Genomic DNA, 25,490 nt, shown 5'->3' on the forward strand with positions numbered 1-25,490 from the left:
AAGTGCATGATTCAAAGCTATGCCTCAAGTAAACCACAACTCCCCACATATCAACAATTTTCAGAAATAGCTCAGGTTCTGTTGAAATTTAATTAGAAATCCTAGAAATCATAAATGTTGAATCTTAGAACATTGTTCCATATAAATAAAGCATAATTATGTAAAATAACCTGTTATCTTAATTTATACAGTAGAAGGTTTGGAACATTTATTCCAGTATTCCAATAACCCATGTGATGGATATGCTGCTATGGTCAGGAAGACTCACAGTCACAAGATAAAACAGCCACATCTACTAAGGGGCAAGTTTATCTAAAAATTTGGGAATAAAGAATAATTTTGAATTTTTAGACTCAGTTTTCTCACATGCACACAAGAAAACCTAACTTTTATATCTGGCTTTCATGTTTCTTTGTTTGCTTCACTTCATAAAAGCACAGAAAGCAAAAACATTTATGTATAGAGCCTAAAATATTTCGTACCCTAGAATGTTACATATATGATAGTATAGCACTGCATTTCTGACAATAATATGCTATTGGGAGCCACTTATATCATAATCATCTAAAGTGCTTCCTTAATATTGAGATTCCTAGACCCTTCCTCAGACAGAATGAATCAGAAGAGAGGAAGGAAGAGACCTACTGTATTTATTTTTCAAACTTCCTAGGAAATTTTTCACATATAATAAGGTACAATAACCCCTAAATTAGGCTAATATCACTGGTCATTAGATCTAGTGCTAGTCTGCCAAACAGGTGACTTCTTGTTATATTGACTCTTTCTTTTTACTCTGGTAAAGTACTCATAAAATTTACCATTTTAACCATTTAAAAATGTGCAACTCCGTGGCATTTAGTATATTCACAACTTTAGGCAACCACCACCACCACCCAGGTCTTTATTGCTAGCTTTGGCTTTCTTTTTTTTTTTTTTCCTATTTCCTTAAGATTAAAGTTAGGTTATTGATTTGAGATCTTTCCTCTTTTTTAATGCAGGCATTTACAGTTATATATTTTCCTCTGAGCACTGCTTTTGCTATATCAACAGCTGATTTTTCAAATATAATTTTTAAAACTTTTTGTTACACAAAAAACCCATCAGCCACTATATTAAAAACATATATAATCTAAAATCCACTTCCCATGCTCTCTTCCAATGTTCCAAACTTCATCTCAAAAAAAGAGACCAATTATACCTATTAGGATGGCTATTACAAAAACAAACATATAGCACAGGGAGCTCAGCTCGGTACTCTGTGAGGACCTACATGGGTGGGATGGGTGGAGGGGGTGGGAGGGAGGTCCAACACAGAGGCGATATATGTATATATATATAGCTGATTCACTTCGTTGTACAGCAGAAACTAACACAACATTGTAAAGCAACTATACTCCAATAAAAAAACAAACAAAAATAACAAGTGTTAGCAAGTATGTGAAGAAATTGGAATCCTTGTGTAATCCTGGTAGGAATATAAAATGGTACACGTGGTGTAGAAAACAGTATTCGCTGTTTCTCAAAAAATTAAACATGGAAGTACCATTTGATCTGGCAATTCCAATTCTAGGTATATACAACCCAAAAAATTGAAAGCAGGGAGTCAAGCAGATATCTGTATACCCATATTCATAGCAGCATTATTCACGATAGCCAAAAGGTGAAAACCACCCAAATGTCCATTGACAAACGAATGGTACATATATACAATGGAATATTATTCAGCTTAAAAAAGGAATGAAATTGTGAAACATGCTACAACACGGATGAACCTTGAAGACATTATTCTAAGTGAAATAAGCCAGATGAGAAGAAAAGGGCAAATATTGTATGATTTCAATTATATAAGGTACCTGGAGTAGTCAAATTCATACAAACAGAAAACAGAATGGCAGTTGCTAGGGGCAGGGGTCAGGGGGGTGGGGCAAGGGAGAGGAGTGGATGGATACACACTTTCAGTTTGGAAACATGAAAGGGTTCTAGAGATGGATGGTGGCAATGGTTGCACAACAATGAGAATGTGTTTAATGCCATTGAACTGTACACCTAAAAATGGTTAAAGGGGTAAATTTTATGTTCTGTGTATTTTACCACAATAAAAAATATTTTAAAAAAATCAACATATCACCACTGTTTCTAAGTCCTACAGTTTACTGTTGAAGTCTTCAAATGCTTTCAAGGTATCCTGTGAAACTACCATTCATCTTCACAGGATCAGATGGCAGTGCTATGCCTCACAGTTTTGATCAGTCTCAGGAGGCTCTCTATTCTCTTTTCTAGGCTCATCCTAAATACTTACTCAAAAAAGACGAGGTATCTTTTGATGTCTTGGCCGTTTCAAGGCCTATATATAATGGCTTCCTTTTTATTATTCAATATAAAGGTTTCCAACTACTGAGCCAGTTACAAAGTTTACTCTGTAGAGTAGTAACAATTGAAATGTTTGTGCAATTATCTAGTTATTTTATTATCTTTATTATGTAAAACAAATGGAAAAATAGAAAAATGAAGATGCTGATGTGAATAAAAAGGTAGGTCTCAAAACATAATATATGATTGAAAATTATCAAGTACTATATGTTGAAAACGACAAACCTTTAGCCTAAACTGAATTCTCATTGAATTTGGTTGACTGTATAGGCACTTGTGAAAGAAAACAAAATTAAAAACAACACTGAAGAAATTTTGGAGCTACATCACAGACAGAAGTACAAATAATTTTATTATATTTTATTTTCTTTATCAGACCCCCCCGAACATACGCACATGATGTAAGCCTTTCAGGAATTAATTATGCTTTAATGTTCTCTTTCTGAAGAACTGGAGTGTAGCAGTGAGATAGGCTGTGGATCAACAGTTCCTTCTGAATTTTCTGTTTTAAATTATTTTAGATCCTCTCTTATAAACAAATATGTAAACAGAGAAAAGTTACTTCATGTTCTTTTACTTCAAGGAGAAAGAAGAGCTTGTATTTCATGCACACCAAGCTAGCAATTGTCTCCAACAGAAAAACAAACACATTCTCCCAGTTAGTATAAATGGGATACTCGCTTCAGTTTCTAAATATTCTGTTTATGGTCACAATTTGCATGAGGAGTAATAAGTCCTCTGTAACTCATTTAGAATTTAATAACCTGTAGGTATTCTATTTGCTAAACACCAGCAAGTTACTGGCATTGTTCAACATATATATACATAATTCTGTATATATGTATAATTTATAAATACATACAGTTGTCCCTCGGCATCCATGGGGGATTGGTTCCAGGACACCCCCCTCCCACATGGATACCAAAATCCACAGATGCTCAAGTCGTGGGCCAACTATACTACGCCATTTTAATATCAGGGACTTGAGCATCCTAGGATTTTGAGCATCCGCCCTCAGGGGTCCTGGAACCAATCCCCTGTGGATACTAATAGTGACTGTACACTCAAAATAACTCCTCGATTCTGTATTCCCCCTAATCACCCCACCCCTGACATATGCACCCACCCACCCCCATTCCAAGTCTAATAAAGTATTTGGAAAAGAGTCAGTGGTCTACACTTTCCTATCTGTACCTCAACCTTCTGCAATCTGGTTATCGTCTAACCACTTCACAGAAAGTTTTCTTGCCAAGATCACCAATGACTTTTTTTCCACTAAATTCAATGGGTATTTTTCAGTCCTTATCTTGTTCAACTTTTCTTCAGCATCTAATATTGCTGACTATTCAGGCAAGGACAGTATTTAGGTAAGGACAATGTCCTTAGTTTCTAGGACATTGCCCTTGCCTGAATTTCTTCTTAGCTCTGACCATTTCTTCTCTCATTTGCTGGATACTCTTTTCTTGCTCAGATTTTGTATCTTGACTCTTCAGTTATCTTGTTACCATCATACCCTTCTCATTATTTTTTATATCTAACTGCTATTGAACATCTCCCCATGAATGTCTGTGTCCTTCCTCCCACCAAACAAAACAAAAACTGGTACTCTGTGATATACTTTATTCTTGGTGAAAGACATTACCACCCATTCACTGTACGAACCAGAAAACAAGAAATCAGGTTTGATTCCTCCATTTCCTTACTGCCAACATTCAGTGGGTGACTAAGTCCTCTGTTGCATCTGTAACTCTTTAAAAAAATATTCCCCCCAGTTCTGTTGAGATAAAACCGACATACAATAAGTTGCACATATATAAAGTGTATGGTTTTGACATACATATATGTATGTTTTGACATACATACATACATATATGCCTGTGAAACAATCACCACAATCAGGATAGTGAACATGGCCATAAGTCTCGAAAGTTTCCTTGAGCCCCTCTGTAATCCATCTCTCCCTCCCTCACTCTTGTCCCCAGGCAACCACTGATCTACTTCCTATCACTATAGTTTGCATTTTCTAAAATTTTATATAAATGGAATAATACAGTATATATATAGATAGATATATTTGCCTTTATTTATTTACGGCTGCGTTGGGTCTTGGTGGCTGCGTGCAGGCTTTCTCTAGTCGCAGCAAGAGGGGGGCTACACTTTACTGCAGCACACAGGCTTCTCATTGCGGTGGCTTCAGTAGTTGTGGCGCATGGGCTTAGCTGCTCCACGTCATGTGGGATCTTCCCAGACCAGGGATCAAACCCATGTCCCCTGCATTGGCAGATGGATTCTTAACCACTGCACCACCAGGGAAGTGCAATTTTTAATGGTTTTAGTCCTCACATTGAGGTCTACAATCCATTTTGACTTAACCATTTATAATTATCTGTAATCTATCTGGAAACCTTACCTGTTTTGTGATCCTTGCATATATCCCCATGCTTAGCACTGTGCTTGAATCCTAGAAAGCACTTAATCAATATCTAAATGACTAAATGAATGCATCTTCACCACTACTGCCTCCAATTTCTCTTCCGGGTTATGTTCAGTTTCTCTATTCTCCCTCCTAGCAGTACTACTACCTTGCTCTTAATGCATTCTGTACACCATGCCAGAATATCTATCTAAAACAAGCTGTATATCTTTGAAATAATATGACATCAATTGTTATATGTACCATTATCACAAACAGCATTAGAAAGAAGTGTCACTTATGAGAACTGTAAGACATAATCAATAGTAAGATGCATTGTAATTCCAGAGATGTTAAAATGCAAGAAATATAGCCATCTTAGAATTAATGGATTAGTGTAACTCTACCTGTCATTCTTCAATTTAAAATCCTTTAATGGAGCTCCAGTCTCCTCAGGATAAAAACTAAATTCCTTAGCAAGGCATAAGAAAACCTTTCACTATGGGTCCTCTCCACCAGTTGAGGCTCACTTTTTGACACTCCCAACCTCACACCTCATGCTTCAGTTTATTCTGAACTCCTAAACTAAGTACTTTTACTCCCCTGCGCTCTGCACCTGGATGGTCCTTCTCTCTGGCATATGCTAGTCATCCCTGCTTGCCTAAATTAACATATATTCATCATCCATCTACCCATCAAATATTTACTCAGGGCCTATTATTATCCTAGTCTTTTGTTTTCAAGAGAATATAAGGGAGCCAGGGCATCAAGGAATTAAAATCTTGCAAGAGAATCACACTAGCAATGAAAACATGTGGTAAGTACAAGAACAAAGTGATCATAAAAGAAATCATCACAAAGAAAAGACACATAATTCTGTAAGGATGATTAGAGACACAGAGCTCAAGAAAGGCTTCCTAGAAAAAAATGCAGAACAAAGTCTTAAGGAATAAGTAAGAGATATCCAGGTAAAAGGGAGGTGATGAAATACTGGGATCTTATTCCAGTGTGTGTAAAGGAACAGAAAGAAGGTAACAGTAAAGTGGGGTATGTAAGTGTGTATGGCATGGGGGCAGGGTAGACAAAAAGCTCTTTATGTGGTGAGAACGCAGAACAAGAAAGGGCAGAGTCCAGATGGTAGAGGAAAGTCCAGATGGTAGAGGTAAGCAGGAGTTAGATCATGGAGATTTTATCTATAGGAAATAGAGACCACCAAAGGGTTTTAAGCTGAAAAAAAAGACTTCAATTTACATTTAGAGAAATCCTAGTGGCTGTGTGAAGAGCAGATTTCAGGGCAGTGGTCTAAGCATTGCACGATGGGGACCTGAAACAAGAGCTAGGTAGCATAAATGGAAAGGAGGAGGCAGTTTTAAGAAATATTTAGTCTTAAAAGATGATTTCAGTTTGGGGAAATTTTACATTTATGAATTCTGAGGGACATACAAGCAGTACAATCTAATAAGTAGAAAGATAATTCTTAAGTGCTCAAGTCTAGAATATAGATTAACAATTTGGGAACTGGCACCAATAAGTGGATGTTAAGACCATGAAGGAAGATGAATGGCTGATTTCATCTCCTGCAAGGAACCTTCAACTCCAGTTTCGGTTAGGAGCTCCCACAACACCCTAAATTTACCTTTTTAATGCCAATTATTATATAGTTTTATAATTACTGACTTAGCTGTCTTCTCACTTTACCTAAGGCCCTGTGGAGGCAAAAGTCAGTATCTTTTATTTCTTTAATCTCCAGCACCTAAAACAGTGCCTAGTGCATTGAAAAGATGAAGGAAAGAGACAACTGTCAATACAGTAAGTGATGTGAAGTAATATTAATTATCAAGCACTTGCTGAGTGCTAAGCATTGTTATCCTAAGTACTTTATAATTAAGTCCTTTAATCTTCACTATAATCCTGAAAGGGATTTACTATTATCATTCCAGTTTTGCTGATGAAAAAAACTGAAGCCTAAAGAGATGATTAACATGCTCAAGGTTATACTGTAATAGGTAGTGAAATCAAGATTTGAGTCCAGGAAGAAGGAATGGTAAGTGGAAAGAAATAATTCTGCCTTGTGGAGAGTGACATTTTGAGCTTTGCCGGGATAACAGAGAGGAATTCACCAGATGGAGTAGGGGGAAAGGAAATTCTAAGCAGAGAGCAGTATTAAATCATCAAGGTCCCCAGATATTTACATAAATAGCAAGAAAAGACCAAAATAAGATTTTCATGGTCATTTTCCATCCTACAGTTTAATTTCTGATAACTCTCAGTACTGGGAATCCTTAGTATTTGGATAAAAGAGTGAATGATCTCCCAAGGTAGAGGCAATGAGTTAAGTAAAGCAGGTGCAGAAAACAAAAAGGAACGTGGGTGAATGATTGTCACCTGAGAAGTCTAAAGTATATTCTTTGAAATTTAGAATATTAGGAACCTAACTGGAAGAAAGGAGCGTAAAAATGATTATGCAGTACACAAATATATAACTAGAATGCATCATTAGCTATATATATCACATGTATATATGCTTGTACATATACATCCCTCTCCCCCAAGCCTTGGGCATTATAAAGTCTGAGCCACAACGCTCTCAAAGATCAGCCTGCAAGACTGGAAGCAACAGTGACCTCTAGTAACCAAAGGTACAAAAGTAGTTCAATTTCTGAGCAGCAACCCAGCTGAAATAAGAGAAATTTAGGCTAAAAGTCTATAAACCAGGAAGGTACTAATTTAGTTTTAATCACAGTTTGTTTTAACCATTATAAGGCCAGGGTTGAAGGCCAATGATAAATTTTATACTTTATCTTACTTTATCATGAAATAAGAATACTAATCATTATTGTTTATATTCCTTGATGATAGACCTAAGCAGATGAACTTTCTGATACCTTAGCCTGACAGTTCCTAAATGCTAATGAATTTCACTGAACTCCAGAATCACACAGTAAAGTTACAACTAGGGACTGTTGCATATGTTGCAAATCTGAAATCCATCTTGCTACCCTCATCTGTAATATCCTCTTATTCTTGCATCTATCCCAATCTCTCCATCCAAAGAGCAATTTTTAAAATAACTTCCTACTTCTATAACTTTCTTTTTCCCACATTTAATTCAACAAACATTTATTGAGTCATTCTAAGGCTAGTTATGTAAGAAACTGTCCCTGCCTCCAAATAGTTTATAATCCAGTGGGAACAACCAAAAGAAACATATATACCAAAAGAAACATATAATAAAATTTTAAAACAATTCTAACAAGAGACAAAAAATAGATCATTTTCAGGAATTAATTTGAGGCCCTAAAGAATGGGAAAATTTTTTATTAGGAGAAGGGTAAAGATGGTCTATGAAGGAAGAACTTTAGTTAACACTCAAAATCTTTTTTCTCAGATTCCCTATCATATGCCCCAGAGCTCCAACTGCATACCTCTTCCACTCTCTTCACATTTTCAAGCTCTGTGCCACCTTTTTCAATCTGTCAACTACTTTGCTTCATTCTTTGGAAATATTGAGGACTACATGTACTTCATCAAATTTTATCTTTTCCATTTAGAGTTTTATGTGTACTTTTCTCCTTTCCTCTTGTTTCACAGGAAGGTGTACTTTAGTTCTCTTGCCTCATTTTTTTAAAGTATATTTTGAGAAGAAATGACCAAAGAGCATTTGACTCTCATAGAGAAATGGAGCTCTGCAAATGGTAATTGCTGCCTGGTCTGAGGCAATATCCACCCATTTACTGTCATATACAAAGAGCAGCTTAGAAGTCTTTGATCTGTTGTCAAAATAATAAGATACTCTCCCACCCCCTACCATAAGTATGAATCATTTTATCCTAAGGGCCCCACCAAGGAAATTCACACCTTCTAACCTGATTAATGTAATTTACTTATTAACAACACTTACAGCAAACTCATGACAATCCCTGTCTTCTCCCAAATGTTATTTGGAGTAAGAGTCAAATGATACGGATCTGTGCCTGTACATTATCCCACAGTCTATATAATTAGGAATGTTTTTTGGGGGAGAACTGACTAAATTTAAATTTCTCCTCTGGGCTCTCTCATTTCTCAAGTAGCAGTCACAGTGCTTGATATTTCTGGTTTACCAGCAGCTTCCTGGTTTAAAATGACAGTTTCCCACCTTCAGATAATTTGACTCCTGTGCTTTTATACCTCTATGTACTAACAGCTTGTCTTCACATATTGCCACTGGGTTGTATTCTCAAATTACATTCATTTGGTCACCCCAAGAGGTCTTAATGGGTTTCCCAGGCACCAGCTGTGACATAATTTGTCTTCCTGGCAGTTAAAACTGCCAGAGTGTTCCCTGGGCCTTCCCTTTTGCTCCAAAGTACAGGTAATTTTTTTTCTTTTGGCAAGGATTCAGCTGCAACTGGTGCATATATTATGAACATATGCCGTCAAAAGGAAAGAATTCTCCAAGAGAAGAGAAGGTACATGAGAAGTTTAAATGACTGGCCACCTTAAAAACTACTGGGAAAACTTTCTACCTAAGTGTCTGATATAATATATTCAAGAAAAAACGGGGTTTAGCTTTTAATACTGCTGGCACACTGGAGAGGACAAACTAAAAGAACAGAACTAAAAATACTGAAATGACTAGTTAGGTGTGTTTCTGATTTTGGGATTTACTGAATGGCAATACTACTATGAAATGACAGAGAATGTCGTTAACCCATTAGCATACACATTTAGTTTTAGCCATACCTGAAGCCAAGTCATGTTTCCATATCACCACCACCTAGCAAAACTGTAATACCTGTCTTCATCAATAAGGAAGCTGACCTATACTTTTAAGCACAGCTTCATAAAAGGTTTCCACCTATTTACCTATGGTAGTTTAGTCTCCCCTCTAAAGAAAAATCCTCTAGAAATTCTAAATATCTTAAGAAGATGGTAGTGATTACTGTCCTGTCAGTAATTTGTGTGAAAGTGAATACTACAAATTCTAATTTCACAAGGGACTAAAACATTTCCATATAAAATTTTTCTACAGTATCAGAAATGATTTTACTTTTTTTTTAAAAAAATTGAGGTATAATTGACATATAACATTATATTAATTTACTTTTTTTTTTTTGCAGTATGCGGGCCTCTCACTGTTGTGGCCTCTCCCGTTGCGGAGCACAGGCTCCAGACGCGCAGGCTCAGCGGCCATGGCTCACAGGCCCAGCCGCTCTGCGGCATGTGGGACCTTCCCGGACCGGGGCACGAACCCGTGTCCCCTGCATCGGCAGGCGGACTCTCAACCACTGTGTCGCCAGGGAAGCCTTAATTTACTTTTTAATTGAAGGAGAAAATACAAAATCCCTGCAAAATAATTTCATTGTTTTTAAAAAATTTTTTTTCAAAAATATTTTTTTCATTTGTTAGAAAATACTTTGCTTAAAGTGTTTATTCCAAATATTTATACCATTAATATATTAATCCTGTTTTGTCAAAACTGATGGTTGATCTTTTTAAGGTTACATACAAATGACAATAGTGAAGAATCACTTAATATTTCTTTTCCAATTACTTTCTATAGTATACTATATATAAATTTCAAGATAAAGCTGTTTAGAATTGCAAATAATAAAATTAACAAAACTTTAAATATGTATTTCTCTTGATGTGTTAATATCAATATTACAGAACATAACTGGTCAGGCAAGTTTTTTCACTAATGGGAAATCCAGTGGTTAATCCTTAATGAATTATGCTCATTTCTTAAATAATATTTCCCCAAATTATTATATAATCAATCTTCTCCCCAGCAATCCATTTTATATCCAGCAATTCAAAGTCTGTGTCTAAGGTAACAAAGTAACTTAAAGAATATTCACTAGTGGACTCCATTTCAAAATGTGAACCACATCAGCATATTATAAGAACGGCAGTCAAAGTAAACTTATGACATAGAATTAATGGAAAGGAACTTAGTATCTCTCTAATTAATAAAGTTATTAATAAGAAGTAAGAGCCGGTACTATGTGGAAAGAAAAAGTTCCAATGTAGAAGCTGCAGGTGGCTCCAGAACTGGATAAATCCCCACTAAAGAGCCTGTAACAAAACTGATTCTAAATTCACTTTACAGACAAAGGATTTATGAATGACAACTAGAAAAGGACAACTTACAGAAAGTATGTTCCTAGGGGATAGGAACTCCAGCTATTTAAACTGTATTTGTACTTCATGAAACTGAAACAGGTAGGTGCTAAGGAACTGATGTGTCATACAAAATATCGTCTGCATGCCAAATTAAAAAAAGAGCAGTCTTTAAATTTCTCTATAAATATTTCTTTACTGAAATACCTTAGTAAATAAACAATGAGAGAAAACGTTTTTTTCTCAACACAAGATTATAATGTACTACTGTTTTAGCGTAATAAAATTTTTTTAAATTGTAGGTTAATACAAATTATTTAAAATAAGCTTTTAAAATGAGATAATAACCAAATACTGTATCATTTTGTCTTATAGGATTTAAAAATACTTTAATATAGAGCCAGAACCTGAGGGTACACATATTAATTATAGAAACCTGTTCTTCTCTCTTTATGTACAGTTTACCTTCCCTGTAAAGCCCGTATACAGTAATACTCTAACAACTCTAGAATTCTCTTAGAAAAATCAATTTATAACCAAATAAGTTTTTTTTTCCTGGCTTGATCTTGGCAATCCTCAAAGTTGGTTCTCAAAAAATTAAAAACTCACTTACAACATTATTAACCAAAGTGGTTTCAATCAAGTCTTTTGCCAAACTCTCAGGTCCCTTACTTATCCCATGCCACTGACACATTTATCCTACTAACCAGTAATGGAAAAGAACCATCCTGCTATCTAACTCTCCACTATTAACACAAAGGCCTGGAGTGCTGGAGGGTGGGAGGTATGAGAATGGGAATCAGAAAACCAGGCAGAATGAATGCCCCTCCCTCAAAGTTTCACAACTCGGTAGCCAGTACCCTCAGGGTCCCTGAGCATTTCTTTCATGTCTGTGGCCTTCCATTTTCTACTCTCTTACCATTCCAAATGTCGACTGCCTTTTTTTTTTCACCAGCAAGGAACTGCCTTACTTTCCTGAACGGCATCACTATCTCCTGAGGAGAAAGTGATAAGGAATGAAACTTCTAGCCCTGACAACTGTGAATATATATCAATCTCCACTTAGTTTTATCTCTTTCCATTCTATTGGAATGGATATCTCAATATTCAGAAGTAGTCTTTTTTCCATCTAAGACTAATAGTTTTTAACTTGCTCTAACATCCCTTCTCAAACTCTCAGGAAACTTGCCTCAATTACCACCACCCCTCCCTCACCAACATCATCTTCCTCTCTGCTGCCTTTTTGTCCTCAATGTATTTTTCTGCTACAGTATAACGTCTTAAAAATAAAAATAATTAAAACTGGTCTTCGATTTAGCATCCTCTTCTACTACCCTCTTCCCCGCTCAGGTTAATTTTCTGAAAAAAGTGGCTGGCTACAGTTGCTGCTCTTAATTCCAGAGTTCTCCTCAATTCCTGCTTCTCAAAATACTGCAATTAGATTTGTAATCCTATCACTCCACTAAAATTCCTTTTGGAGAGGTTTCTAATATTCTCATAAATGTCAAATCCAATGGTCACCTCTCAGTCTTTGTTTTACTTGACCTTTTTGTAGCAGCTGGCAACATGAATCACTCTTTCTTTGCTATGCTGAAATATTGGAGCTCCTGAAAGAACTACCCTGAGCCACTTTCTTGTTTTACATCCTCCTTCTGTGGCTTCAACTATCATCCATAAGCTGAACATTCCCAAATTTTTATTCCTAACCAAGACTAGCCTGAGCACTAGACCTATAATTCAGCTATCAACAGGTATCTATCTATACACCACACATACCTCAAACTCAACATTCGGAAACTGAATTCATAATCTTTCTTCCACATCTGCTCCTCATATTCTGGTTAACTATCTAATCTCCAGCTAAAACCTAGAAGTTATGTAAGACTCCTCCCTAGGTTAATCATCTGCGTTGACATATTACAGTAGAGAGGTAAGCTGATGAATCTTTTCCTTTTCCCATTGCCAAATGGGGATAATCATGCCTATGTCCATCTACTCTTCTCTACCAAGAAATCAGTGAGATATATGAAATGGTATGTTTGACTGTTTGATTAATGTTAAAGAATTTAAGATTCCTTCTGGGTGGCTGGAAGAAGAGAAAAGCTACATGACATCTGCTCCAAACTCAGAGTAACAAGGTCCTGATAACAGTTTATTCCAGTCTGTGAAAATCCCCAATGTCTAGAAGTTAAAATTTCCATTGAACTGGGGTTGGCAGTAAGTTTCAGAGTTTAAATTAAATTCTTCATGATTCTGCTGACTAATGACCACAGGCTTAGAATGAAGCTATATGAACTATAATGCTTTAAATCCTTTCTGTAATGATAAGAGAGTTCATTTAAAAAGTATGAGTGCCTACCTGCTATGTTCAACATACAATGTGAAGTCTATGGGAGACACAAAAAGATGATCCAGTTCCTGCCCTCAGTAAATTTAATTTTGAATTTAATTTTATTTTATACAGCAGGTTCTCTTTTTCTTTTTAATTAATTTATTTTTTGGCTGTGTTGGGTCTTTGTTGCAGTGCATGGGCTTCTCATTGTGGTGGCTTCTCTTGTGGAGCATGGGCTCTAGGTGCGTGGGCTTCAGTAGTTGTGGCACGAGGGCTCAATAGCTGTGGCTCACGGGCTCTAGAGCGCAGGCTCAGTAGCTGTGGCGCATGGGCTTAGGTGCTCTGCAGCATGTGGGATCTTCCCAAACCAGGGCTCTAACCCGTGTCCCCTGTATTTGCAGGCGGATTCTTAACCACTGCGCCACCAGGTTCTTATTAGTTATCAATTTTATACATATTAGTGTATATATGTCAATCCAAATCTCCCAGTTCATCCCACCCCCTCTGCACTCAGTAAGTTTGTTATGTAGTTGAAAGATACTAAATTCACACAAACACTATGACATAAAAGCCAGTAAGTACAATCAGTGGCATTAGCCCAAAATTCACAATTTAAAATAATAAACTTTCAGAATTTCTTACGGATGAAGAAAAAGGAAATGGAAAATAAACTATAGTCATAAGTAATCCAAAAGAGAAACTATAGTTTTATATTCCCAATCTTAATGTCACTGAAAAAATACACGTTTAATATATTATTTCAAAGAAAATGTTGCAAAAAGCAAAACTCTTCCTACTTACAACACACTTAATTACCTTTACTTGGGACTGATTTTTTCACTGAGGCTACATGATCTTCAGAGATTGTAAGACGCCTCAAAACATCAGCCAAAGCTGCCTTTAGCACAGTGATTTCATCTTCTTGTTGTTGAACTCGTAACTCAAGGGCTGAGAGGCGATCTTGAACATCAGAAGTACTTGCAGCAGAAATACTATCATCTATAAAGAAAAGAAAATATGGAATATTTTTAAAGTAAACTTCTTAAGAAAGAATCTAATGACATATAAGAAAAACTATACCAGATAAGTCTTTTAAAAGATGAGAAAAATTGAAAAAAAAATTGTTTTTGCACAGATTAATTTCTGTAAAGATTTTCATAGCTACTTGAACTAATTTAAAATAGTAAAAGTTAATACAGCTGACATGTAATTAAAATTATGAAAATTTTCCCATAGTCAAATTTTCCATATATTATACCATCACCTTAATAGTTTTTTCACCAAAATGTTCCCTAAATATATCACTCTGTAGACATTTGGGAACTTGCAAGACTGTAAACTATTCAAAGCATCCTTCTTTTCTTTTTTTTTCTTTTTTTTTTTTTTGCGGTACGCGGGCCTCTCACTGTTGTGGCCTCTCCTGTTGCGGAGCACAGGCTCCGGACCCGCAGGCTCAGCGGCCATGGCTCACGGGCCCAGCCGCTCCGCGGCATGTGGGATCTTCCCGGACCGGGGCACGAACCCGTGTCCCCTGCATCGGCAGGCGGACTCTCAACCACTGTGCCACCAGGGAAGCCCAAAAGCATCCTTCTTACTTATTATATCATTATCATAATTATTTATGAAAATAAGGAGTACAAATCACTTCAATTTTGCTTTATGTATCAGATTCAGCATCAATGATCAGAAAGCATTCTTTACTTCTATCTTTATTATTATACTCCGAATCTCCCCCCCCAAATATGGCTACATAATTAGTAAAAGACTTGTTGCTGCTCCTTCTCTCTCCCCAATGCCTCAATCTCTTTTAAAAAAAAAAAAAAAAAGGTGGTTTCTATACAGCACATAGCTAATATCTGCCTTAGGTATGTAACAAGAACAACGACAAAATAAAGTTCGGCTGTAACACAGCAATTACAAACTACTTCCAAAGCTATGTAACTTGAGGGTACACTACTTTGTTAGATCAATCTGAATCCAAATGTTTATAAAAGATCAATTGCTATTGGCTAATTCACTATAAGCAGGAAAATTCAGGGGGGAAATTAGGTGCTCACAGAAGAATGGTTTGACCTAAGTGAGATATACTGGGTCAGTCATTCACACACATAGTGTGCCATTTTTCTCATATTGAGATAATGTGCCAGACATCTTAAGCAGACAATTTAACTCAAAGTTTGAGTTAAAAATAACAACAACAGGGCTTCCCTGGTGGCGCAGTGGTTGAGAGTCCGCCTGCCGATGCAGGGGACACGGGTTCGTGCCCCGGTCTGGGAGGATCCCACATGCCGTGGAGCGGCTGGGCCTGTGAGCCATGGCCGCTGAGCCTGCGCATCCGGAGCCTGTGCTCCACATCGGGAGAGGCCACAACAGTGAGAGGCCCACATACCGCCAAAAAAAATATAAAATAACAACAACAAAACCCTCAGCATTTTAAAACCAAAGTTATCACCCTTTATTATGGAGCAGTAAACATATTCATATTTAAGACCTTATATGCCTAAACATATTCATATTTAAGACCTTATATGCCTACAGACAGCTCAGGCATACATATGTACTCTCTTCTGTCTTTAGAGGTGTTTCAATGACAGTATTTGGAGAAGTACTGGAATGGAAGGAAAAGTTGGGTTTTATCTTCAATTTAGACTTCAAATTCTAGTACCATAGTTAATCAGTTGTGTAATCTTAGGAAAGTTATTTTACCTCTTTGAACCTCAGTTTGTCTTTAAATATTGTTGAGGAAGGTACCCAGGACATGTCCGACATTCAATAAATGTTTAACACACAACTTCAAAGTACAAAAAGTATCATTTGAGAGCTTTGGGCCCATGTATTACATAAAAGGCAGATATGTCAAACTTTGAGATGCTTAAGAAAAGGACTAATAAGAACAATTCAGCTTCTTGTTTTAGAAGTTTTTATATTTGAGGTCTTTTTCATTTCCAGAGTGTTCTAGCTGAATTCTAGCTAATCCATACTCTGTATGTGTGTTACACTATGGTTACTATTATATTTGTCTGCCCAGAATACTTTCCTATTTTCCTTCTTCTGGTAGGAGAACACCAGCTGTTTTGTGGAACTCCACCAGTTTTTGAGGTTCCATTAGGGCTGTCAATCTAGGATGCCTCATTCTCCTCTCTACCACCCTGTACTATTAATAGGTTGAAGCAAAGGAAGTGACCTTTTTAGTTGGTAAAAATAGGACTATTGGTAATTTCATATGCTTCAACCTAATACTAGCATAAAATGGTTGTGAGATATGGGTTAGGCCAAATGGAGTCCTCCCAAATTTCAGAGAGAGAGAGAGAGAGAGGTGTAGCCCATCCTTCTTGGTTTATCAACTATAAGGACACACAGACCTAGGGCTGTCAGTGATAAAGAGTCTTGTCTGCCCTGAGTTCCAGTTCTAGTCTCTGAAGCCCTGGACCTTCAATTCTGAGAGCTACTCTAATATTTCTTTTAGCTAATTATGTAACCTAATAAACTCTCTTTTTACAAGCCATCACTTGTAAGCCAAAGGTCCTGATTAAGTCAGTAAATTATACAGATATGTCTTTCTAAATTGTTCTTAATTTATGAAAGGTGGGTTATATATTTAAATTATAATCACAGGTAAAATATTTATGTGATTTTTATAAACACATGATCTCCTTAATTCTTTTGAGAAGGCAGCAAAGGCTAGTGGAAAGATTATCAGACTATAATGCCAAGGGTATAGTCCTGGGTTTTAGTACCAGCATGGTAACTAGCTTTTACTTTTGGTAAGTCACTTAACTTTTACAGACTTTGATTTTTTAAAAAATGACTAAAGTTTTTATTTTGTAAAACTTGGACAGTCACATGAAAGGTGGTTCAGCTTGTAAAAATCCTACCACAACCTGCTAGATACTGTGATAAGATACAAGGACAATTTTTCAAAGGCCATAACAAGCAAAAAGTTAACTATTAACAATGTCCTGCATTTATATAGTACCTTTCCTGTTTATGACCTCATCCCTCTCCTCAGTCTATCTGTATTTTGTATTTGAGGAAACAGCTTGAGAAGTTAAATAGCTTGCCCAAGGTCACCAAACTAGTCTTGATATCTGAAACTCAAACAGAGGACTCCTGACTCAGTTTAAGTGCCCTTTACTCTATTTCATGCTGCATCTTAACAATAATCACAGGAGGACCGAATAAATATATTCTTTCACAAAGCCAGACAGGGTTTAAACTATGAAGTGATATAATCAGATTTCTGTTTTAAAAAGGTTATTTTGGTTTCTGTGAGAGAATGGATTGGAAGAGAATAAGAGTAAATGTAAGGAGAACAGGCAGGAGGGTAATGCAGTAAACCGTGTGAAAGGTGAAGGTGGCCTAGGCTAGGAGTAAGGTGTTCATGTGTCTCGATTTGTCCAGGACAAACATGTCTGCTATCTCAGTAAAAATATTATAACGTTCCTTCTTTCTCTCTAAATTTTCCCAGTTTGAATGATCAATTACAGGGTCACTCAAGCTAAGGCAACAGCAACAACAGAGATGCAAAGTGGCATAGTAGTTGATTATAGCCCTGAAACCCTGTAACATCTTCCTAATATCTTGGCCCTTCACCTTTTCAGAGGCAAGTAGAACTGTGCATAAATTCTGGTGTTACACTGCCTGAACAAATCTGTTTGCTACTTACCAGCTCTGTGACTGGTTTCCTCATGTAATTTTTTCATGCTAATTAGTACTTATCTCAGGTTTGAGATTATTAGGTGAAATAATGCACAGCACTGTCATACAGTGAGGGTTCAGTAAGTTACTATTTTGTATAGTGGTGTTCTTTACTACACTGTTTGTTATTGCTACAAAATTGGAAATGACCTAAAGTCCCTGGATGGAGTTAATAAGCTATATGTTCACACCACAGAAAGCCATGCAATTAAAAACAATAAGTATATAAACCAGAAGTTTGAAAGATCTATAAGACGACTCAAGTGGAGTAAATAAGCAAATTGGGGAACAACATGTACTAAATAATTTATTGAAACACACACACACCGAAACATACTTCTAAAAAATAAACAAAAAACTTCGTATTTATATATGTATATAATGTACACATAGAAAAAAGTCTAGAAGCATACACATCAAACTGGTAATTGGGTTACTTTTGACTTGGAAAGTGAGATTAGAAGGATAAGGGTAAAGGGAAATTTTTGCTTTTTAGTGTATTTCTATATTATTTGAATTTCACAAAAATGTATCATATGTTACTTTCATATGTTATTTAAACTTATATTTAAGCTAATATACAGTGCTTCTGAAGCTTAATTTCTTAAAGCAAGTTTCCTTCAGACACAGTATTCCAATTTCATAAAGGAACATATCAGAGCATAAGGCAATTAACTTAAATTTGCATTCATTGATTATAAAAGCTAGAACAGAGACTATCTTAAAGATCAACAGCCCCTACTGCCATTTTATAGATAAGTAAACTAAGACTGTGAAATTAGGTGAGTTACTCCTGGGCACGCAGCAAACTGGAGTTAGAGCTCCTTCCTCAGATGACTCGATAGAACCCATCGCTCTTGCTCTTTCCATTTTCAAAACTTTGTTATGTTTTTCTCTCCCAATCTCTAATGTACCACATGGGCATTCACAATAAACTTTTTAAGAATACATATGTTCAGTAAATATATCTATTTTCTGGGGGCTTAATTCCACTCCCCCTTCTTGATGCAAGTACATTGATTCCTTTTCCTTATACTGTGGTAGTCTCTTATTTCCTTGCTCCTTCTCAAAATAGTTTCTAGCCTTGAGGGTTAAAATATGAACTACAAATAAATTGCCAAGGGTTATTAAACTCATTAAGGGGGGGAAATAAAAAAGAAAGGAAGAAAGAGAGAAAAGAGAAAGAAGTCCATAAACTTCTTTTCTATCAGTCTAATCTATTTATTGGCATAAGTAAGGTCTCTTTTATTAGAGATGCAAGCAAAAAAAAAAGTAACTAGTAAACTTTCATATCCAATATGACAGTTTTAAAACTACAACAGTAGTCACTCATGCTTTTACTACAGTGAATCATAGTTAATTTGTCTTCTAAACTGTCAAGAAATACATGTTACCTTTGCAGAGATATTCTATTATAAATATCTAAAAGTTGGCTACCCAGCCTCACGTCAGAACGAGGCATGCCTATACATTCTAGCATCTTTTGAATATCAATGGTTTTATGTAAATCTTTCTAAAATGGATCACTTATTTTCCTGTCTTCTTAACAAGGGCATATAATTATAACACAGCAACTTCTAGATGACTCAGTCTTCACTGAAAATATTACTTTGTGCTGCAAGCACTGTGATAAAATGACACCCTGGAGGCTATTATATTTCTAATTAAATAATTTAAAGTACATTTTCAAACTTATAATCTTTCTTCATACCTTTTCTGCTTCTTTCTTTGCAGTTAGTATTAACTATGACAGTCTATAGCAATACTCCTTTCTAATCTAATTTCCTACATTATGGGATATTGGATAACCAATCCTTTTGAACTGTTTATAAGAAGAAAAAATAATCTCTGAAATTAGGACCTCTTCTATTAAAAAATTTATATTATGTATGCATATTATATGCAAATAGATTATATATATGATGTATACAATTTAAACACAGAGGAAAAAAATAGACACAGCCTCAGGCCTAATATTTGTGTCACTGGAGTCCCAGAGGAAGAGGAGAAAAAGATTCTAGATGAAAAAAATATGTGAAGAAATAATGGCGGAACTTCCCAAGTTAAATTAAAATTCACAAATTCATTAAAATTCAGTATATTGAAGTCCCTATCTCCACCACACATGAAAATCAAATCCAAGCAGATTAAAGAATTAAGGGCAAAATTATAAAACCTTTAGAAAAATAATAGAGAATATTTTCATATCCTGCAAGTAGAGAGGAGGTTCCTAAACAAGATACAAAAAGCACTATCCATAAAAGTAAATATTGAAACTACATTAGAATTCAGAATACATGTCCACTAAAAGACACAGTAAAGAGAAAAAGCAATTCACAAACGAGGAATAGTTCTTACACTTACAAGTGATAAAGGATTAGGATCCTGAATACAGAATTCCTACAAATCAATCAGAAAGACAATCCTACAGAAAAACTGGCAAAAGTCCTGACTAAACACCTCATGGAAAAGAAAACATAAATGGCCAATGAACATATGAAATGAGGCTCAAGCACCTCATTAATAATCTTGAAAAGGAAAATTAAATTAAAACCATATGAAACACTATTTTATGCTCACCAAACAGGCAAAAAATTTTAAGCATGACAATATCAAGTATTCCCTAGGATACAGAGTAATGTGAATTCTCATATATTACTGGTAGGTGGTAAACTGTTTCAAGACTTTGAGATTAAAAAACAAAAACAAAAGTAACACCAACTTTGGCATCATCTGGTAAAACTGAAGATGCACATATTCTATGACCCAGCAATTCCCCTCCTGGGTGTATAGACCCTGACCTACAGCAGGGTTGGCAATCTTTTTCTGTGAGGGCCAGACAGTAAATATTTTAGGCTCTGCAGACCACATCATCTCTGTAGCAACTACTCAAATCTGCCTTTGTAACACAAAAACAGCTATAAGTACGTAAATGATTGTGTGGTTATGTTCCAATAAAACTTTTTTTATAAAACAGGTGGCCTGGAGGGGCTTTCCTGGTGGCGCAGTGGTTGAGAGTCCGCCTGCCGATGCAGGGGACACGGGTTCGTGCCCCGGTCCGGGAAGATCCCACATGCCACTGAGCGGCTAGGCCCGTGAGCCATGGCCGCTGAGCCTGCGCTCAGCAATGGGAGAGGCCACAACAGTGAGAGGCCCACGTACCACAAAAACAAACAAACAAACAAAAACAGGTGGCCTGCCAGGCATAGTTTCCCAACCTCTGCTCTTGCATATATACACCAACAGAAATGTTCAATAATGTTCACAACAGCAAAGTTCACAATAGAAACAAACTGGAACTATAAAAGTTCACAATAGAAACAAACCATTAACTATAAAATGTGTAAATAAATTGTGATATAAACATTCAACAGAATACTACAAAGTGGTAAAAATAAACTATGGCTACATGAAACATCATGTATAAATCTCAGGAATACAATAATGAGTGTAAAAAGCAAGTCGGACTTTACATAAAGTTCAAAAAATACAAAAGTAAATAATATATTGCTTAGAACAAAACCACAGAACAAGGGAATGACATATACAAAATTTATGACAATAGTTACTTCTAATGGTGTAGGGCAGGGGATAGTACAGGGAGGCCTCCACGGGTAATGGAACATCTATGTCATAAAGACAATTAAAACATATATTGTATTATACTTTTTTGAGGTGGAAGTTAGTGATTTTTCTCTTCTGAGAGAGAATGGGAAACGTGGATGACTAGACTATATAATTACTCACTTTTTTTTTTTTAAGAACAATGAAACCATTTTTGCAAATTAAATCCCAAAACAGATAAAACAGATAGAGTTGTACTTCCAAAGAACCCTGAGGTTCTGTGTCATAAAAAACAACTAAACCAGGTGGTTTTTATGACTGCTTTGAGGGCTAATGGAATGACCGTAAGATTAGCTGTTACCTATGAACCTTTGGGGGAAAAAAAGTCCATCTCAAAAAGGTATATGATATGAGATATAATACCATCCAAAGAACAAATATTAAAAAAAAAATTAAAAACAGTCTCTGATCTCCCCTTCCTAAAGCACTTATGTTAAGACACTGGGCAGGCCTTAATGGGTAGAATGGTAGTGGCGAGGATTAGAAGAGCTAATATGGGTAAAGAACCATGAGAAACTAGTAACAACACCATGCATTGTTTACAGTTAAAAAAAGTGAAGGCACTAACCTAAAGGACTATCAATGGGGAACTGATTAAATAGTTGCATTACGGTACACTACGGAGCTCTTAAAAAGGATGGTATATATTTAAAATCGTAAATAAGAAAGTTAACTAGGAGTAACAACATACTATAAAGAAAAAATTGCAGGCAACATTTATAGTGTAGTTGTATCTGTGTACAACTGTATATCCACAGGCATACATACACCTACAGATGTATAGAGAGACTGGAGGTATGTCACTGGCAAGTGGGATTTCAGAGGATTTTGCTTACTTATACTTTTACTTTAGATGAATTTTCTGCAAAAAAAGCAAAATTCTTTGTAAATAAAACTTAAACTATTGGGGCTTCCCTGGTGGTGCAGTGGTTAAGAATCTGCCTGTCAATACAGGGGACACGGGTTCGAGCCCTGGTCCAGGAAGATCCTACATGCCGCGGAGCAACTAAGCCCATGCACCACAACTACGGAGCCTGCGCTCTAGAGCCCATGAGCCACAACTACTGAGGCTGCACGCCTAGAGCCCATGCTCTGCAACAAGAGAAGCCACCTAATGAGAAGCCCACACACCGCAAGGAAGAGTAGCCCCTGCTTGCCGCAAACAGAGAAAAGCCCGCACGCAGCAACAAAGACCCAAGGCAGCCAAAAATATAAATAAATAAATAAATAACCAAAAAAAAAAACCTTAAACTATTTTCTCAGTAAAGAAAAGCAAAGCTAATTCAGGCTGTGATGTAATCCTACTTAGTAACGCACCCAAATTTTCAATACAAGTTTGGTTAACATGTAGATTTTTATGCATAGTGAATGAAAACATTTCTGTAAAAGTATACATCTCATAATGTTTGAAAGAAATATTCTCAAGCTAATAAGAGACACAAAAATCAAAACAATACACCCTAAGGAAAATCGGGTCTTTAAACATCATTTCTTCAAAAGAACAAAACAAAATCACAACTGATTTGTCACATTAGTAAATTCCAATCAGAAAGCATTTAGCAACTTAAATGGTTTTTTCTTTGTTTTAAAATGGAATTAGATACCTTCAAATATTGTCTCATCAAGACAAATATTTAAGTATTATATCAAAAAGTTATGCATTATGTATTCTAGAACAGCTAAAATCTACTTTTGGAAATAAACCATAAGAAAATATTCATAAAAACAGCTCATAAAAAGATATATTTATGCAGGAATTAATGTTTCCTATTTATCTTAATATTCTACTTCTAAAAGTCAAATTTTTCTCTCAAAGAAGTTTTAATTAAATAAGGCATTTTAACTGTTAAAGCTTGGATATTTTATTTCTCTAATAAATGACAATATTAATTACCTCCACCTAGCAATATTATATGAAAATAAGACTATCTAATTTGTCTTCAACTGAATAACACAAACAATGTTGACTTATATTTTCTACTTTTAAAAACTTAAGTTTGTTTTTCCTTGTAAGATATTCTTACTAAAAATTCCCCTGCTGGCATAAATTATATAAGAAATTGTGTTAAATAAAACATAAAACCATTTTTGCTACAGCACTCCGGACATGAAGGCTAGTCCCAGGGAAGGACTTTACTTTGTTCTATCGCTAGGATTCATTCACAATTAAGACTTTTTTCAAAGTCTCACTTAAAACAAAATTAAAAACAGATAATCGGATAATTCTGCTTTTGATGTTTTTTGGTTAGACTTCACAGAAGCAGAAGTCAAGCTTAATTACACAATTCTGATTTCTTATTATTTGAGAGGCGCTTTTATTTTTTTACTATTTTCCACTAAAAACTGTTTTAATTTTTTTCCTCACAAATAATATAATGACTGTCTTTTGGGGGGCGGGGCGCAGGGAAAGAACAAGTTGAACAAAGCCCATTCTGCCCTTACAACAGGATATATTTGCTTATAAAGGGGGTACAGTCTTAAGTACTTTATAAAAGTAGGTAGGCAAATATTTATGCCATTATTGACACATACATTTAAAGGAAGGAGGAGGGGAGGGACAGAAGAGACCTAGATGCATTCCCACATCCTCAGATTTCTTTTGTCACGAGTAGTAAAGTTTGTGACACAAGTCTGAATCCCCAGGAAAGGAAAGATACGTTACCAGTGCAGAAGCTCCTATATGTAGAGGAAGCACACAGTGAAGCGAGACCAGGCAAGCGGTCTTCCATTCTTGCCACCTACGTTACAAGCAGTATAAACCAGTTCTGTCTACGTTTCCTGCTGCCTTCCCAGATAGTTCCAGAGCAAATCCCAGCTCTCTAAATCTCACGACATACTTTACATTCTGAGGAAATCCTCCCGATCCAGATGGCCTACCACCAAGCACTTCTATGTTGGCACAAATAAAAACTTCTTAAGATAGTTCTCCTGCCCCTTTGCTCTCTGATCTAAAGAAAAGTTTTCTACTTATTTATAAAGAGAGACAAAGAAACTGAAGGAGAGAGAGGAAACAGAGCACGCAGGCAAAAGGAGGGTAAAGATACAGAAAAAAAAACTTGGGCTGCTTTGGGGAGTGGCTAAATTCCAGGCACAGGCAGAAACACATTTTTAATGCACCACATGAATATTTACTACAATTATTTGGTTGTCCTCAGGCACTACTTTTCTGATCTTCTTTCAATTGGTTAAGAGTAAGGTACAACTGCTTCAAATGCAAAACCCAGTTTTTGCTTTCTGAAACTAAAACATATTAAATAGTTTCTATAAATAACAGAGTTAAAGCCCCCCAAATGAGTATTTTTCTCTACTAGGACATTAAATAAACAATGTGTGTGCAAAGTGGCAAGTCACATTTCCTTTTTCCTTTTGCTTTTGTTTAAAATAAAATGAAATCCACATGAACTGTAAAGAAACTAAAAGAATGATCACTTTTCATTAATTTTTAAAACCTAAGTGTAACATGTCTGATTTATTACAACCATTTCACTAGAGTAAGATAATGAATACAATTAACAATGAGAATAGTCCCTTTTCTTAATTCACTAATTTTCCAAATTATTTTAAAATAATACAACTGTATTAGTAGTAACCTATAATGATTTACATCTGGTCAGATATTCTGATATCAAACCACATATGCTTACAATAATGTAAAAGTATAAGGGAACTGGAATTATAAATATCTTTAGTCTCTCTTATAAAACCATGTAAAAGCAAGTGAAAGTTAATGAATGAAACGTGTATTTATTCTTTTGATAACTACTTCTAAAGCTAATTAAAGAACAAATACATGGAGATAAGTGTCAAAACAAAGCTACTGACAGATCATCTCTTCAGTTTGTTGCTTTTAAGCTTTACATTTATAATTAAGAAAAGCAAATTTAAACCAAACCAAAGTAAAACAGAAACAACTGGACTACTATAAACACACACACCCACACACACAAT

General features: G+C 35.8%; 1 protein-coding gene across 9 annotated transcripts in view; it reads right to left on the reverse strand.

Moving 5' to 3' along the window:
• Positions 1 to 25,490, reverse strand: part of EML4 (EMAP like 4) — a 154,114-nt gene that overhangs the window by 71,021 nt on the left and 57,603 nt on the right. For all 9 annotated transcript variants that reach the window (XM_060169605.1, XM_060169610.1, XM_060169609.1 and 6 more), the window contains exon 2: positions 14,037 to 14,219. In XM_060169605.1, the coding sequence (XP_060025588.1) occupies positions 14,037 to 14,219 (183 nt within the window). The remainder of the gene's footprint in view (positions 1 to 14,036; positions 14,220 to 25,490) is intronic.

This window comes from Lagenorhynchus albirostris, chromosome 13 (assembly GCF_949774975.1).
Source record: "Lagenorhynchus albirostris chromosome 13, mLagAlb1.1, whole genome shotgun sequence".
NCBI classification, from domain to species: Eukaryota; Metazoa; Chordata; class Mammalia; order Artiodactyla; family Delphinidae; genus Lagenorhynchus; species Lagenorhynchus albirostris.